The 18,423-nt window shown below is 41.4% G+C and overlaps 1 protein-coding gene across 3 annotated transcripts in view; it reads left to right on the forward strand.

Moving 5' to 3' along the window:
- LOC106582452 (FERM, ARHGEF and pleckstrin domain-containing protein 1) overlaps positions 1–18,423 on the forward strand; it is a 160,735-nt gene that overhangs the window by 71,047 nt on the left and 71,265 nt on the right. For all 3 annotated transcript variants that reach the window (XM_014165575.2, XM_014165577.2, XM_014165576.2), the window contains exons 3-5: positions 14,556–14,657; positions 14,780–14,822; positions 16,733–16,811. In XM_014165575.2, coding sequence (XP_014021050.1) covers positions 14,556–14,657; positions 14,780–14,822; positions 16,733–16,811 — 224 coding nt within the window. The remainder of the gene's footprint in view (positions 1–14,555; positions 14,658–14,779; positions 14,823–16,732; positions 16,812–18,423) is intronic.

The following is an 18,423-nucleotide window of genomic DNA, read 5'->3' on the forward strand; positions in this document are numbered from 1 at the left end:
GGAGGCTGTCCGAGTGTGGGAGAGAGGGGGCCAGTCAGGGGATGGTGTGTGCAGGAGGTGGAGGCTATCTCTTTATCCCCAGCCTCCTCTGAATCCAGGGGACATTCATGTCATGGCTGTCCTCTCCAGCCCTGGTGGTTTGGTTGCTGTGACATAATGACTTTGACAGCTGTGGCCGAATCGCCACTTTTGCTAAATGTTCATGTCGCTGTGATTTCATCCGCGGCTTGGGGTTTGGGCTTGGAGCAGAATGTGAAAGAGCAGCGATATTATCTTTTTAACTAAATAACTGACAGTTTTACTGTCTCCCTTGATGTCAATGAAGCTCTTACTTTGTGCCCACACCCCTTGACTGTTCCCTTATTTTAGATAGAAGTAAAGCCTTGACTGTTCCCTTATTTAGATAGAAATAAAGCCTTGACTGTTCCCTTATTTAGATAGAAATAAAGCCTTGACTGTTCCCTTATTTAGATAGAAATAAAGCCTTGACTGTTCCCTTATTTAGATAGAAATAAAGCCTTGACTGTTCCCTTATTTAGATAGAAATAAAGCCTTGACTGTTCCCTTATTTAGATAGAAATAAAGCCTTGATTGTTCCCTTATTTTGGATAGAAATAAAGCCTTGACTGTTCCCTTATTTTGGATAGAAGTAAAGCCTTGACTGTTCCCTTATTTAGATAGAAATAAAGCCTTGACTGTTCCCTTATTTAGATAGAAATAAAGCCTTGACTGTTCCCTTATTTAGATAGAAATAAAGCCTTGACTGTTCCCTTATTTAGATAGAAATAAAGCCTTGACTGTTCCCTTATTTAGATAGAAATAAAGCCTTGATTGTTCCCTTATTTTGGATAGAAATAAAGCCTTGACTGTTCCCTTATTTAGATAGAAATAAAGCCTTGACTGTTCCTTTATTTAGATAGAAGTAAAGCCTTGACTGTTCCCTTATTTAGATAGAAATAAAGCCTTGACTGTTCCCTTATTTAGATAGAAATAAAGCCTTGACTGTTCCCTTATTTAGATAGAAATAAAGCCTTGACTGTTCCCTTATTTAGATAGAAATAAAGCCTTGACTGTTCCCTTATTTAGATAGAAATAAAGCCTTGACTCTTCCCTTATTTAGATAGAAATAAAGCCTTGACTCTTCCCTTATTTAGATAGAAATAAAGCCTTGACTGTTCCCTTATTTAAATAGAAATAAAGCCTTGACTGTTCCCTTATTTAGATAGAAATAAAGCCTTGACTGTTCCTTTATTTACATAGAAATAAAGCCTTGACTGTTCCTTTATTTACATAGAAATAAAGCCTTGACTGTTCCTTTATTTACATAGAAATAAAGCCTTGACTGTTCCTTTATTTACATAGAAATAAAGCCTTGACTGTTCCCTTATTTAGATAGAAATAAAGCCTTGACTGTTCCTTTATTTACATAGAAATAAAGCCTTTACTGTTCCCTTATTTAGATAGAAATAAAGCCTTGACTGTTCCCTTATTTTGGATAGAAGGAAAGCCTTGACTGTTCCCTTATTTTGGATAGAAGGAAAGCCTTGACTGTTCCCTTATTTGGATTGAAATAAAGCCTTGACTGTTCCCTTATTTAGATAGAAATAAAGCCTTGACTGTTCCCTTATTTAGATAGAAATAAAGCCTTGACTGTTCCCTTATTTAGATAGAAATAAAGCCTTGACTGTTCCCTTATTTAGATAGAAATAAAGCCTTGACTGTTCCCTTATTTTGGATAGAAGTAAAGCCTTGACTGTTCCTTTATTTACATAGAAATAAAGCCTTGACTGTTCCTTTATTTACATAGAAATAAAGCCTTGACTGTTCCTTTATTTACATAGAAATAAAGCCTTGACTGTTCCTTTATTTAAATAGAAATAAAGCCTTGACTGTTCCCTTATTTAGATAGAAATAAAGCCTTGACTGTTCCCTTATTTAGATAGAAATAAAGCCTTGACTGTTCCCTTATTTTGGATAGAACTAAAGCCTTGACTGTTCCCTTATTTTGGATAGAAGTAAAGCCTTGACTGTTCCCTTATTTAGATAGAAATAAAGCCTTGACTGTTCCCTTATTTAGATAGAAATAAAGCCTTGACTGTTCCCTTATTTAGATAGAAATAAAGCCTTGACTGTTCCCTTATTTAGATAGAAGTAAAGCCTTGACTGTTCCTTTATTTAGATAGAAATAAAGCCTTGACTGTTCCTTTATTTACATAGAAATAAACCCTTGACTGTTCCCTTATTTAGATAGAAATAAAGCCTTGACTGTTCCTTTATTTAGATAGAAATAAAGCCTTGACTGTTCCCTTATTTAGATAGAAATAAAGCCTTGACTGTTCCCTTATTTACATAGAAATAAAGCTTTGACTGTTCCCTTATTTTGGATAGAAGTAAAGCCTTGACTGTTCCTTTATTTACATAGAAATAAAGCCTTGACTGTTCCTTTATTTACATAGAAATAAAGCCTTGACTGTTCCCTTATTTAGATAGAAATAAAGCCTTGACTGTTCCCTTATTTAGATAGAAATAAAGCCTTGACTGTTCCCTTATTTAGATAGAAATCAAGCCTTGACTGTTCCCTTATTTAGATAGAAATAAAGCCTTGACTGTTCCCTTATTTAGATAGAAATAAAGCCTTGACTGTTCCCTTATTTAGATAGAAATAAAGCCTTGACTGTTCCCTTATTTTGGATAGAAGTAAAGCCTTGACTGTTCCCTTATTTTGGATAGAAATAAAGCCTTGACTGTTCCTTTATTTAGATAGAAATAAAGCCTTGACTGTTCCCTTATTTTGGATAGAAGTAAAGCCTTGACTGTTCCCTTATTTACATAGAAATCAAGCCTTGACTGTTCCCTTATTTTGGATAGAAATAAAGCCTTGACTGTTCCCTTATTTAGATAGAAATAAAGCCTTGACTGTTCCCTTATTTAGATAGAAATAAAGCCTTGACTGTTCCCTTATTTAGATTGAAGTAAAGCCTTGACTGTTCCCTTATTTAGATAGAAATAAAGCCTTGACTGTTCCCTTATTTAGATAGAAATAAAGCCTTGACTGTTCCCTTATTTTGGATAGAAGTAAAGCCTTGACTGTTCCTTTATTTACATAGAAATAAAGCCTTGACTGTTCCTTTATTTACATAGAAATAAAGCCTTGACTGTTCCTTTATTTACATAGAAATAAAGCCTTGACTGTTCCCTTATTTAGATAGAAATAAAGCCTTGACTGTTCCTTTATTTACATAGAAATAAAGCCTTTACTGTTCCCTTATTTAGATAGAAATAAAGCCTTGACTGTTCCCTTATTTAGATAGAAATAAAGCCTTGACTGTTCCTTTATTTACATAGAAATAAAGCCTTTACTGTTCCCTTATTTAGATAGAAATAAAGCCTTGACTGTTCCCTTATTTTGGATAGAAGGAAAGCCTTGACTGTTCCCTTATTTTGGATAGAAGGAAAGCCTTGACTGTTCCCTTATTTAGATAGAAATAAAGCCTTGACTGTTCCTTTATTTACATAGAAATAAAGCCTTTACTGTTCCCTTATTTAGATAGAAATAAAGCCTTGACTGTTCCTTTATTTACATAGAAATAAAGCCTTGACTGTTCCCTTATTTAGATAGAAATAATGCCTTGACTGTTCCCTTATTTAGATAGAAATAAAGCCTTGACTGTTCCCTTATTTAGATAGAAATAAAGCCTTGACTGTTCCCTTATTTAGATAGAAATAAAGCCTTGACTGTTCCTTTATTTACATAGAAATAAAGCCTTTACTGTTCCCTTATTTAGATAGAAATAAAGCCTTGACTGTTCCCTTATTTTGGATTGAAGGAAAGCCTTGACTGTTCCCTTATTTTGGATAGAAGGAAAGCATTGACTGTTCCCTTATTTAGATAGAAATAAAGCCTTGACTGTTCCTTTATTTACATAGAAATAAAGCCTTTACTGTTCCCTTATTTAGATAGAAATAAAGCCTTGACTGTTCCTTTATTTACATAGAAATAAAGCCTTGACTGTTCCCTTATTTAGATAGAAATAAAGCCTTGACTGTTCCCTTATTTAGATAGAAATAAAGCCTTGACTGTTCCCTTATTTAGATAGAAATAAAGCCTTGACTGTTCCCTTATTTAGATAGAAATCAAGCCTTGACTGTTCCCTTATTTTGGATAGAAATAAAGCCTTGACTGTTCCCTTATTTAGTAGCCTGACTGTTCCCTTATTTAGATAGAAATAAAGCCTTGACTGTTCCCTTATTTAGATAGAAGTAAAGCCTTGACTGTTCCCTTATTTACATAGAAATAAAGCCTTGACTGTTCCTTTATTTACATAGAAATAAAGCCTTGACTGTTCCTTTATTTACATAGAAATAAAGCCTTGACTGTTCCTTTATTTACATAGAAATAAAGCCTTGACTGTTCCCTTATTTAGATAGAAATAATGCCTTGACTGTTCCCTTATTTAGATAGAAATAAAGCCTTGACTGTTCCCTTATTTAGATAGAAGTAAAGCCTTGACTGTTCCTTTATTTAGATAGAAATAAAGCCTTGACTGTTCCTGTATTTACATTGAAATAAAGCCTTGACTGTTCCCTTATTTAGATAGAAATAAAGCCTTGTCTGTTCCTTTATTTAGATAGAAATAAAGCCTTGACTGTTCCCTTATTTAGATAGAAATAAAGCCTTGACTGTTCCCTTATTTAGATACAAATAAAGCCTTGACTGTTCCCTTATTTAGATAGAAATAAAGACTTGACTGTTCCTTTATTTACATAGAAATAAAGCCTTGACTGTTCCCTTATTTTGGATAGAAGGAAAGCCTTGACTGTTCCCTTATTTTGGATAGAAGGAAAGCCTTGACTGTTCCCTTATTTGGATAGAAATAAAGCCTTGACTGTTCCCTTATTTAGATAGAAATAAAGCCTTGACTGTTCCCTTATTTAGATAGAAATAAAGCCTTGACTGTTCCCTTATTTAAATAGAAATAAAGCCTTGACTGTTCCTTTATTTACATAGAAATAAAGCCTTTACTGTTCCCTTATTTAGATAGAAATAAAGCCTTGACTGTTCCCTTATTTTGGATAGAAGGAAAGCCTTGACTGTTCCCTTATTTTGATAGAAGTAAAGCCTTGACTGTTCCCTTATTTAGATAGAAATAAAGCCTTGACTGTTCCCTTATTTAGATAGAAATAAAGCCTTGACTGTTCCCTTATTTAGATAGAAATAATGGAACAGCCTCTTTCTTTAATGATACATCCTCATTTCATTAAAAGAAAGCATCCTCATCGTCCTCTTCCTCAGACTCACCTTCCTCCTCCTCATCTCCATCTCCCATCCTGACCACCTGCCCTTTCTCTCTAGTCAGTGCTTCCCCCCAGCACCATCCATAGCATTACCACCATCCATAACATGACTAGACCCAGCCTCATCTACACCACTATCCATATCATGACTAGACCCAGCCTCATCTACACCCCCATCTATAACCTGACTAGACCCAGCCTCATCTACACCACCATCTATAACCTGATAGACCCAGCCTCATCTACACCACCGGCCTGACTAGACCCAGCCTCATCTACACCACCATCTATAACCTGACTAGACCCAGCCTCATCTACACCACCAGCCTGACTAGACCCAGCCTCATCTACACCACCGTCTATAACCTGACTAGACCCAGCCTCATCTACACCACCATCTATAACCTGACTAGACCCAGCCTCAGCTACACCACCATCTATAACATGACTAGACCCAGCCTCATCTACACCACCACCATCTATAACCTGACTAGACCCAGCCTCATCGACACCATCTATAACCTGACTAGACCCAGCCTCATCTACACCACCATCTATAACCTGACTAGACCCAGCCCCATCTACACCACCATCCATAACCTGACTAGACCCAGCCTCATCTACACCACCATCTATAACCTGACTAGACCCAGCCTCATCTACACCATCTATAACCTGACTAGACCCAGCCTCATCTACACCACCATCTATAACCTGACTAGACCCAGCCTCATCTACACCACCATCCATAACATGACTAGACACAGCCTCATCTACACCACCATCTATAACCTGACTAGACCCAGCCTCATCTACACCACCACCATCTATAGCCTGACTAGACCCAGTCTCATCTACACCACCATCCATGACATGACTAGACCCAGGCTCATCTACACCACCAGCCTAACTAGACCCAGCCTCATCTACACCACCATCTATAACCTGACTAGACCCAGCCTCATCTACACCACCATCTATAGCCTGACTAGACCCAGCCTCATCTACACCACCATCTATAACCTGATTAGACCCAGCCTCATCTACACCACCATCTATAACCTGACTAGACCCAACCTCATCTACACCACCATCTATAAACTGACTAGACCCAGCCTCATCTACACCACCATCTATAACCTGACTAGACCCTGCCTCATCTACACCACCATCTATAGCCTGACTAGACCCAGCCTCATCTACACCACCATCTATAACCTGACTAGACCCAGCCTCATCTACACCACCAGCCTGACTAGACCCAGCCTCATCTACACCACCATCTATAACCTGACTAGACCCAGCCTCATCTACACCACCATCTATAACCTGACTAGACCCAGCCTCAGCTACACCACCATCTATAACATGACTAGACCCAGCCTCATCTACACCACCACCATCTATAACCTGACTAGACCCAGCCTCATCTACACCATCTATAACCTGACTAGACCCAGCCTAATCTACACCACCATCTATAACCTGACTAGACCCAGCCCCATCTACACCACCATCCATAACCTGACTAGACCCAGCCTCATCTACACCACCATCTATAACCTGACTAGACCCAGCCTCATCTACACCATCTATAACCTGACTAGACCCAGCCTCATCTACACCACCATCTATAACCTGACTAGACCCAGCCTCATCTACACCACCATCCATAACATGACTAGACCCAGTCTCATCTACACCACCATCCATAACATGACTAGACACAGCCTCATCTACACCACCATATATAACCTGACTAGACCCAGCCTCATCTACACCACCACCATCTATAGCCTGACTAGACCCAGTCTCATCTACACCACCATCCATGACATGACTAGACCCAGCCTCATCTACACCACCAGCCTGACTAGACCCAGCCTCATCTACACCACCATCTATAAGCTGACTAGACCCAGCCTCATCTACACCACCATCTATAGCCTGACTAGACCCAGCCTCATCTACACCACCATCTATAACCTGACTAGACCCAGCCTCATCTACACCACCATCTATAACCTGATTAGACCCAGCCTCATCTACACCACCATCTATAACCTGACTAGACCCAACCTCATCTACACCACCATCTATAACCTGACTAGACCCAGCCTCATCTACACCACCATCTATAACCTGACTAGACCCAGCCTCATCTACACCATCTATAACCTGACTAGGCCCAGCCTCATCTACACCACCACCACCACATCACAGCACTACAGCATGACTAGGCCCAGCCTCTGCTGCCTGCATCACATGGTCCCCTGCACGTTGATCTTGCCGACAGTACAAGAAAACCGCTAGCAAACTTCCCAAAATGACTCAACTCTTTCCGGATTTGATAATCCGTAATAAATGGAGGCAAATTGGCAACAACCACCCTAGTGGTAGTCGAAAGAGGAGAAATCGGCACCAACACATCCCTTACTGACTGACAATGAACAGACAAATGCATGCAATCATGTAAGACACCTGCTTTTTAGCATGACCTTTGTCGCTATGTGATTGTTATTTAAATCTAAGTAGTCATGCTTTGATGCCTACTTTAATCCTCTGTGTTGATGTCATGATGCATTCCTGCAGCGATTCAAAGTGGTACTTTGCATCGCTGCGTTGGTAAGCACAGCACAGTGAGTCAGAGACACACAGTGAGACAGACACAGTGAGTCAGAGACAGACACAGTGACAGACACAGTGACTCAGAGACAGACACAGTGAGTCAGAGACAGCTCTTCACATCTGTTCACAATGAAAGCACCACAAGGAGTCCCTGAATGGGAATGCATCTGCTCCTGTCCCCTAACCAAGCCTGTGATCTCAGCTCGGAGCAGTTTCTCTAAATTAAGAAACAGACATAGGAATAATGTCCCAATGCATTCTCACCGCCCAGTGCAGTCTCCATGTGCCTGGTTTTCCAGATTCTGCTCTGTGGTGTGGTGCTGTGTGGCAGACTGCCTGGTTCTCCAGTCTCCACAAACCGGGCCTTGCCAGCTAGCAGACCCTGGCAGACCCAGTCCACAGAACCTAGTCTGGGGGAGACCTCAGACCAAATGCCTTAAATCTCGAACACCTGACGAAGCCTTTCTCTGACACAAGGTTTACAAACAGATTGGAGGGGAGGAAGAGGGGGGAGGAGGGCGAAGGTTTGGCCTGACCGTAACCACCAAGCCTGTTTTCTCTTTTTACCCCTCTCCTATTAGCTGCAGCATGAAGAGGTCAGTGTACTGAGAATTGCATGCCTCCACTGGAACATATAAACACTGCTAACATCCAAGAGACTGTGTTTAAACAAGTTCATGTCTGGCAATAATTGGTTTACAGAGAAGGGCTGAAATAGGATCAACACCAGTATTGATGTGCAAACCATCTGAAATGCTCCTTAGAGGAATGCCCAAAGTAAAACGATTTGTGACATTCTCCTGGTACTGCAGATCAGGATAAAAATGTCAGCTGCCAAGCTTGATGTTTGCTGATGCAGTGTGACCTTTTTAATCGGAAGGTTTCTGTAGCGTACTGTGTCGAGGGTATTGGACCAGAAATCATCATAGGGAGGTTTCTGTACCTTGCTGTGGGTATGGGACCAGAAATCATGTGTGTGTGACATGTGATTGAGTGTTTGTGTGTGTGTATCATATCAGTGTCTACAACTGTACTGTATGCAGAGTGATGGTGGCTGTGCCTTGGCACATTAATGACTGAGGTTCTTATTGTGTTGGTGGCGGCAGTGGTCACAGATGGCAGGACTATTACTCCAGTCCAGTGTGCCTCTACTTTTAATCCAGCCATCCTCTACTCAGTTCTACTCTACTCTACTCTACTTAGCTCTACTCAGGTCTACTCTACTCTAATCAGCTTTACTCTACTCCGCTCTACTCCACTCTACTCTACTAAGATCTACTCTACTCCGCTCTACTCCACTCTACTCTACTCTACTCTACTCAGCTCTACTTAGCTCTACTCAGTTTACTCTACTCTACTCTACTCTACTCAGCTCTACTCTACTCAGCTCTACTCAGCTCTACTCAGCTCTACTCAGCTCTACTTTACTCTACTTAGCTCTACTCAGCTCTACTCTGCTCAGCTCAGCTCTACTCAGCTCTACTCAGCTCTACTTTACTCTACTTAGCTCTACTCAGCTCTGCTCAGCTCTACTCAGCTCTACTCAGCTCTGCTCTACTCAGCTCTACTCAGCTCTACTCAGCTCTTCTCTACTCTACTTAGCTCTGCTCTACTCTACTCTACTCTACTCTACTCAGCTCTGCTTTACTCCGCTCTACTCTTCTCTACTCAGCTCTACTCCGCTCTATTCTGCTCTACTCGACTCTGCTCTACTCTACTCAGCTCTACTCTACTCAGATCTACTCTACTCAGATCTACTCCACTCCACTCAGCTCTACTTTACTCTACGCTGCTCTACTTAGCTCTACTCAGCTCTACTCTGCTCAGCTCTACTCTCTCTGCTCTACTTAGCTCTACTCAGCTCTACTCTACTCAGCTCTACTCTACTCAGCTCTACTCTCTCTGCTCTACTCAGCTCTACTCAGCTCTACTCAGCTCTTCTCTACTCTACTTAGCTCCGCTCTACTCTTCTCTACTCAGCTCTACTCCGCTCTATTCTGCTCTACTCTACTCTACTCAGCTCGACTCTGCTCTACTCTACTCAGCTCTACTCTACTCAACTCACCTCTACTCACCTCTACTCATCTCTACTCCACTCATCTCTGCTTTGTACTGCAGCTCTGAATGAGACCCACCAAGAGACCACCACTGAGACACTAAAACACTCTTCATCCTCTGTCCGTCCCTTAGAATGTCCATCCCCTGTCCGTCTCTTAGAATGTCCATCCTCTGTCCGTCCCTTAGAATGTCTATCCTCTGTCCGTCCCTTAAAGCTCAGACACACTGGCAGGATTGTCAAACGTTTGCCTGCTGACAGTACTTAGCACCTCTGAACAGTGTCGGCAGTCAATCTCTTTTGTGTTCACAAAGCAAAGACCTTGAAAGTTGTCTGCCACTCAGCCTTGTTAAAATAGAATGGGTAGGTTCGTCGCTACCAGGTCGGCATGCAGCAGGTACCGCTTTTGTTCTAACAAGAGAAGGAACGGCCTCCCACTGTGATAAGTACCTATCTATCGGCAGTGAGGTTCTTGGTGTGTTTCATGCTTTAGAATGTCTATCCTTCACGCTGTCCCCCACTCTTCACCCTCTGTCTGTCCATTAGAATGTCTATCCTTCACGCTGTCCCCCACTCTTCACCCTCTGTCTGTCCATTAGAATGTCTATCCTTCATGCTGTCCCCCACTCTTCACCCTCTGTCTGTCCATTAGAATGTCTATCCTTCACGCTGTCCCCCACTCTTCACCCTCTGTCTGTCCATTAGAATGTCTATCCTTCACGCTGTCCCCCACTCTTCACCCTCTGTCTGTCCATTAGAATGTCTATCCTTCACGCTGTCCCCCACTCTTCATTATGCACTTTATTCTAGTGATGCACTGTATTCTAGTGATGCACTGTATTCTAGTGGTGCACTGTATTCTAGTGGTGCACTGTGGTGCACTGTATTATAGTGATGCACTGTATTCTAGGGATGCACTGTATTCTAGTACCAAATGCAGAAAATCCAGGCTACTAACTTAGATTTCCTGTCTGGTTGGGGCTGCAACCGCAGGACCTTGGCAGGCCGGCAGCAGTGTGGGTGAGTGGGTGTTTGGCTGGTGGATGCTCTGGTGAGCTCTAGCCTCTTGCTCCCCTGTGCTCTCACTCATAACCCCTCCACCATATGGAAACAGCTGGTCCTCTGTGGTGGGCACTCTGTGATGCCCTTAGCTCCCTACATCCTGTAGTCAGGAGGGACAGTCTTGTAGGGAGAGAGGGCAGGGAACCAGAAAGCTATGGGGAGGGAAGCTGGCTATGGTGGTGCTATATTGGACATATTTAATTTAAATATTAGTTTATTTTATTGAGGCAATTTATTGTTTAATTAACACTGATATAAGTGAGTCTAATAATGCAAAACATGAACCTATTTCCCATTGGTCAGTAATGAGGATTGCCCTCTTGTGATTGGAAGAGGTCACTATATACAGTAATCCAGGAAGTAGAGAAAGTCTTAGTTCCAATGACTGCCCTTATGTGGAGATGGACTGAATGAGGAGAGGGAGAGAGCTTGGTGAACAAGGACAGGAGTTACAGAGTAGAGAAGGAGAAGAGGGTGGTGAAGAAGATTGTAGAACGATAGAATAGGGGGAGAAGGGGGAGGGGGTGAAGATTGTAGAATGATAGAATAGGGGGAGAAAGGGGATGTGAAGATTGTAGAACGATAGAATAGGGGGAGAAAGGGGGGGTGAATATTGTAGAACGATAGAATGGGGGAGAAAGGGGGGGTGAAGATTGTAGAAGGATAGAATAGGGGAGAAAGGGGGAGGGGGTGAATATTGTAGAAGGATAGAATAGGGGGGTGTGAAGATTATCCTAGCCAAAGGGGCGGGACTGTTACTATAAACACTGGCATAACTGTGCTACGTTCTGCTCTGGTGAAAACCGTTAAAAAAAAACACAGCTTGGCTAAACAGCTCAACTCCCCTGCCTGCCTGCTATGCTTCTGTCTTCTTAGGGGTTTTCCAGCAGGACACGTGGCTTTAACTGCAGTGCCTGCCATCCCTTTGTGCCTCTAAATGTGACCCACCACCTCGATTCAGTCTTATGGAGCAAAATTGGATAAAAGTAGAGACTCAGAGCTAGAAAATGGTATATTATACACTGCAGTTGAAGAACAATGGGAAAGTAATTCTACTTTGAAAGTTAACTTTGTAACCCCACTTTTGATAAAATGGCCCTTAAATGTTTTGGTACACCTACTGGAGAGCTCTTCTTTGTCTACACCTATTCAGCATTGTTCACACCCTCTTAAACCTTAGCCCCACCCATCTCTTTAAGGATTCACGTGAGGCCATGTGCTAAACAGAGTGAGTAAGGTAGTGTAGTAAACAACCAAAGATAGTAGCCTACAATAAGGACAAACTGCAGGTAAAAATACACTTTTTCTAGTCCTTGGCCAATATCCTAATCTGACTTTGAAAATGTCCAGATAAAAATATTTGATAAATATTTTATCATTATTAGATGCTCACCCAGACACTTGTCTAAATTGATGGGTCATGTGAAAGAAATGCTATAACCACCCTCCAGTCACATCTAGATAAGTGGCTGGTTCACTATTATCTAGACATGTACACATGTTCATGAAATACCAAAGATGGCTGTAATTACCCCGGACACACCTGGCTAACTTGATGGGTCAGGTTATCATTCTCTTGAGAAGTGGAAGAGTGTAGACCTGTAGCTAGCTAGCTAAACAATCTCAACCCATAGCTACAGTACAAATGGATTGTTATAGCTAGCCACATGAAATGCTGTAGTATGAATCTGCAGGTAGCTTAAGCTAACCAACTAGGTTCGATGTTAGCTAGCTAACATTTGGCCATAACTAGCAATGCAAGTGGATTTCGGAGATACAAATAATATTACTACACAGATCATACATGTAACGTTAGCTAGCGAGCCAGCAAGCTAACGTTCGCTAGCAAACAGTAGGCTTTAACTTGCAATGAATATGACTTTGACAAAATTTGAAATGTATAATATCTGAAAATGTAGCTGGACTCTTACCCGTATACATGGATGAACGCTTCATGGCAGCATGTCTTTTTGGTAAAGTTTTTATTTTATCAGGTAAGTTGACAGAACACATTCTCATTTACAGCAACAACCTGGGGAATAGTTACAGGGGAGAGGAATGAGCCAATTAGAAGCTGGGGATGATTAGGTGGCCATGGTGGTTTGAGGGCCAGATTGGGAATTTAGATAGGACAACGTGGTTAACACCTCTACTCTTACGATAAGTGCCATGGGATCTATAGCGACAACAGAGAGTTAGGACACCCATTTAATGTCCTATCAGCAAGGGGCATTGGAATATTTTTTTAGACTAGAGGAAAGAGTGTCTCCTCCTGGCCCTCCCATCCAGGATTAACCCTGCTTAGCTCCAGAGGCAAGCCAGCAGTGGTATTCAGGGTGCTGCTGGCGGTTTGTAGCTAGCTACTGCTTGTTTGACCCGTTGTTGTGTCAAGCACTCCGGCTCACACTGACCTTATGCAGAAAGTAGTCCATCACAACTTTATCCAAATGATCTTTGTCGATAGCGCCTGCTAAATTCTGTTGCAAGGAGCAACACTTTTGTAGATCTCCAAGGCTAATGTTATATCTTTCAAAAATGTGTATAAAAATAATATATATTTGTTAAAACGTTAAAGTGTCTCTCCTGTGAAGTAGTGTCGTGCGACATACGCCTAGCTTCGTGAAACGTGTCATAAATTAGTAGTTTTTTTTTCTCAAAAGTCAGGGAAGCTATAAGGGGTTGCCTTGGTGTTGGCTGTGTATGTTCCCATGGGACAGGAAAAGAAGTAGTGGGTGAAAAACAGCCAGATGACCGACTGACGGAGACTTGAAAGAGTCATGGAGGAATGGACTTCCTAGGTGAGCTGGGTTGCCACTAGATCAGCTTCAATGTGCACTATGTCATCGTCAGTCCCCATGGTGATACTGAGAACACAGAACAAAGCCCCCCCCCTCTCTGTCTGCTCCTCTCAGTGTCCCATCTCTTTGGGCCTCCATAAGAGGAGAGGAGGGGGAGGTTTTGAGCAATCTTCTGGGAGTGAAGGGAGGGGAATGGTTTCTATGGAGCCACCCACTATCCATGCAGCCAGTCATACTACACTCAGTCACTACTGCAAATGTCTCTGTTGTTTGTCTGTGGCATTCCTCTTGATCCACAAAGTCCTAGAGAGATTTATTTTAACTAGGCAAGTCAGTTATTTTACAATGACAGTGATACAGCTCAGGATCAAACCAGGGTCTGTAGTGACGCCTCTAACACTGAGATGCAGTGCCGTAGACAGCTGCGCCACTCGGGAGCCCCTAAGCGGTGATGAGATCCAGTCCTGAATGTGCTCTCGTGATCGCTGATCCTTGATTAACCTTGCAGATAGACTTTGCTGAGGGGATTTTCTGTGAAATGTCATCAGAATGAGTCTTTAAAACCGATGGACAATATCATCCATTGTCTAAGTACACATTTATCATTGAGTGATTGAGCTAGTGAATGCCAGCCAGCCCACCGTACAGTCAATAGGTAATTCACTACTGCACCAGGTATTTCTCTAACTTACCATGTATGTTTCTGTCTTTCACAGCAAAGAGCCTCAGGCAAGGTGTTGTTTGACCTGGTGTGTACCCACCTGAACCTCGTTGAGGGAGACTACTTCGGCCTAGAATACCAACACCACAAGATGATGGTGAGTGAAGAAATATACACAGTCCTTAAGGGTTGTTTCTGGACTGGGTGTGTTAGTGTAGAAGCCTTGAATTCATATCTCTATGCTGACTAAAGGGGCGTTTGCTTTCCTTATGTTCACAGGTTTGGTTAGACCTCCTAAAGCCTATTGTCAAGCAGCTAAGACGTAAGTACGCTGACTTTATTACACATTTTTACACGGCTGGCAATGGACAGTTCATGCTTCATTTGCTTCAACTAACACTGGTGGTATGGTTGCTAACAGAAGAAAATGAATCAAGCTTTACATAGAAACATTACATGTCTTTGAAAGGAGACAGCTAGGAGACTTAATTTAGTTGTGGTGTGAGGAAGTCTCAACACCCTGTCTCGTCCAAGCAAACTTAAAGTGATGCTCCAGGACTTTTTAAAATCATTTCAGCCAGTAGTTTTGAAGGTGTGTTACTTGTGTACTACTTGTCATCCAATTGTGTACCACTATCTAGAACCGTCTATGTAGGGTTCTTCAAAGAACCCCCTGTATATGATTCTACCTAGAACCCTATGACGGGTTCTACCTAGAACCCTATGACGGGTTCTGCCTAGAACCCTCTATGATGGGTTCTACCCAGGGCCATTTTATCTTTGGCGGGTTCTTCTTAGAACCCCCTATGAAGGGTTCTACCAAGAACCATTTTATCTTATTAACCTTTTAACATGTAATTACATTTTTTATGACAATACATCATGAGGCCTTTCATTGAGGGCATAGTTATTCTTTAACACAGTGGTGTTAGAAATCTCCTGGTTTACAGGCCACATCAGGCCTTCAAGTCACATTATGCTGACCTGCAACGTGGTATAATTCCTATTGGAATCCAACCAGAATTAGGATAGCCAACAAGTAGAATTGTTAATTACCCACAACCTGCATTTAGATTGACTGCCAGGGTAGGGAGAGTTGAATACTGAGACTACCTCAATCATCTAAACTGGAATAACCATCTCAGTAACATGTGGAATAATTCTAGATACTAATAGATTGGATTAGTTTTGAATACTGTATGTTGTTTATCTTTGTGTAGCATAACATTTATCAACCAATCAATGTACATGCAAAAACACAGATATTACAGTAAAACAAACAATTCTTAAAAGTTTCCTGAAATAAAGCATGTTGGGAAATATGAAATCTTGCCTTCCGAAAAATCCTTCTTGCCTTGCAAAGAATCATCAAAGAACCCTTTCTTCCAAAAAAAGGTTCTTAGGATGTTAAAGGTTCTAGGTAGAACCCTTTGCCTTACAAAGAACCCTTGTCTTCCAAAAAGGGTTCTTCTGATTAAAACGGTCCTTGGTAGAACCCGATCCCTCCGCATAGAATCCTTTTGGAACAATTTTTTCTAAGAGTGTACCATTCCCCATTCAAAGGCACCCTGTGAATGGCACACATACACAATCCATGTCTCAATTGTCTCAAGGCTTAAAAATCCTTCTTTAATCTACACTGATTGAAGTGGATTTAACAAGTAACATCAATAAGGGATCATATCTTTCATGTCATGGAAAGAGCAGGTGTACTTAATGTTTTGTACACTCTGTGTATATTCTTTTGCAATTCGTACCATATGTTACGAATCTGTCGTCCCTAAGATCCCAAACTGCATCTTTATTCACACACAGAGACCATCTCTTCCAGACTGAGGCTCCACTGTTAAAACTTGTACAACTCGAGTCATAAAGCTTTCATCAAGTCTTATGGAAGACTGGCTTGCTCATCTACAAACAAGGGTTTTTGGTGCATAAGAGAAAGTACACTGCTTGTTATGATTTCATTGGTCAGTGAGACAAGCAAAGGAATCATAGAGATCCGGATAATGTGTTTAGAATGTGTTCTCTAATTCTATGATAGGAATCTCCAGATAATGTGTTTAGAATGTGTTCTCTAATTCTATGATAGGAATCTCCAGATAATGTGTTTAGAATGTGTTCTCTAATTCTATGATAGGAATCTCCAGATAATGTGTTTAGAATGTGTTCTCTGTATCGTCTTGGCTGTGACTCCTCCTCTATAACCAAGCCATTATCTCACACCCACAGGGCCCAAGCACACAGTCCTGAGATTTGTGGTGAAGTTCTTCCCCCCAGACCACGCCCAGCTACTGGAGGAATTGACCAGGTAAGACTAAACAGATAGAAGCCTAGGTTTAATCAGCAACATACCAACTGCCATTTCAGACAAACGCTCAATCTACAGAAGCTCAGCTATAGGGTTTCCTCATCGGCAGGTGCTTAAAAGTCCAATGCAGCTGTTTTTATCTCAATATCAAATCATTTTCTGGGTAACAATGAAGTACATTACTGTGGTTGTTTTCTATAAAAACATTTTTTTTAAAGAAAACAATAATAACTTCTTAGCAAAAAGCAATTTCTCAAGCAAGAATTTAGCTAGGACTGTCTGGAAGTGGTATGAGTGGGGAAGGGAAAACTAAAAACTAGTGTTATTGGCAGATAGGTTTGGAACTCTCTTTCTTATTGGTCTATTAACTAATTTACCACCTGGGGATGTCACCAGGCAGGCCAAAACTCCATCCCACCAAAACAGGCTGAAACTTCACGAGGTCTTTACAAACAGCTCTTACACTAAAAGGGCATTATCATCATTTTCACAATTTCACAGTATTATTCCAACCTCATAGTGTGGAAATATCCAGGTAACTGCCAAAATAAAGGACACACCAAGATAAAGTGTCTTAATAGGGCGTTGGGCCACCATGAGCCGCCAGATCAGCTTTAATGCGGCTTGGCATAGATTCTAGTGTCACCATTCTTCCTCAAGAATTTCCATAATTTAGTGTTTTGTTGATGGTGGTGGAAAACGCTGTCTCAGGCGCCACTCCAGAATCTCCCATAAGTGTTCAATTAGGTTGAGATCTGGTGACTGAGACAGACACACACACAGACAGACAGACAGACAGACAGACAGACAGACAGACAGACAGACAGACACCCTTTAAACCCCCTATGCTCCTTTGAGACCCATCTGTCAAGTCACTGATATCTTCTAGCCATGGTACCCAAAATAATGGGCAACTGGGCATTTTTATATATGACCCTAAGCATGATGGGATAGTAATTGCTTAATTAACTCAGGAACCACACCTTTGCTGGATGCACCTGCTTTCAATATACTTTGTATCCCTCATTTACTCAAGTGTTTCCTTTATTTTGGCAGTTACCTGTATATAAAACAGAAAAATCAAAAATGTTATTGTCCTGGGCCTTTAATAATATGACTGTATTCAGCTGACAAGCTGTTGACACGGTCTGGTGCATAAACTGGTACAGTATATAAGGCTGACTGCTCAGCACACAACAGGCTATCAGCAGCTGTATTATCCAGTTTCCATTAGAGTAAGTCATTCTCAGGTCAGTTCTGTGTGTTGAAGTGACTGCGATGTCATTGAATGTGAAGGCTAATGTAGAAGTGACCAATGTGTTCCAGCCCCCCACAGATTAGATTTTCTTCTGCCTTTCGGCCATTTAAGTTATGTTATCCATGTTTTACACCTGACAACTTTTTAATGTAGCACTTTCGTGTGATCCTGGTTGTTACCATTGGACTAATGTTTTTCTGATGTATATTTTCTCATTGTATGAGAAGCCCTCGACCCTAAAGAAGGGTGTAACAGTTGATATTAGATGGGTAAAGACATCCTGTTATGATGATGTTGCTCTGTAATCCAATTGCCTTTGTTTTCAAACTGCAATATTTAACTATTTTGGACGAC

The sequence above is a fragment of the Salmo salar genome, chromosome ssa21, assembly GCF_905237065.1.
Source record: "Salmo salar chromosome ssa21, Ssal_v3.1, whole genome shotgun sequence".
NCBI classification, from domain to species: domain Eukaryota; kingdom Metazoa; phylum Chordata; class Actinopteri; order Salmoniformes; family Salmonidae; genus Salmo; species Salmo salar.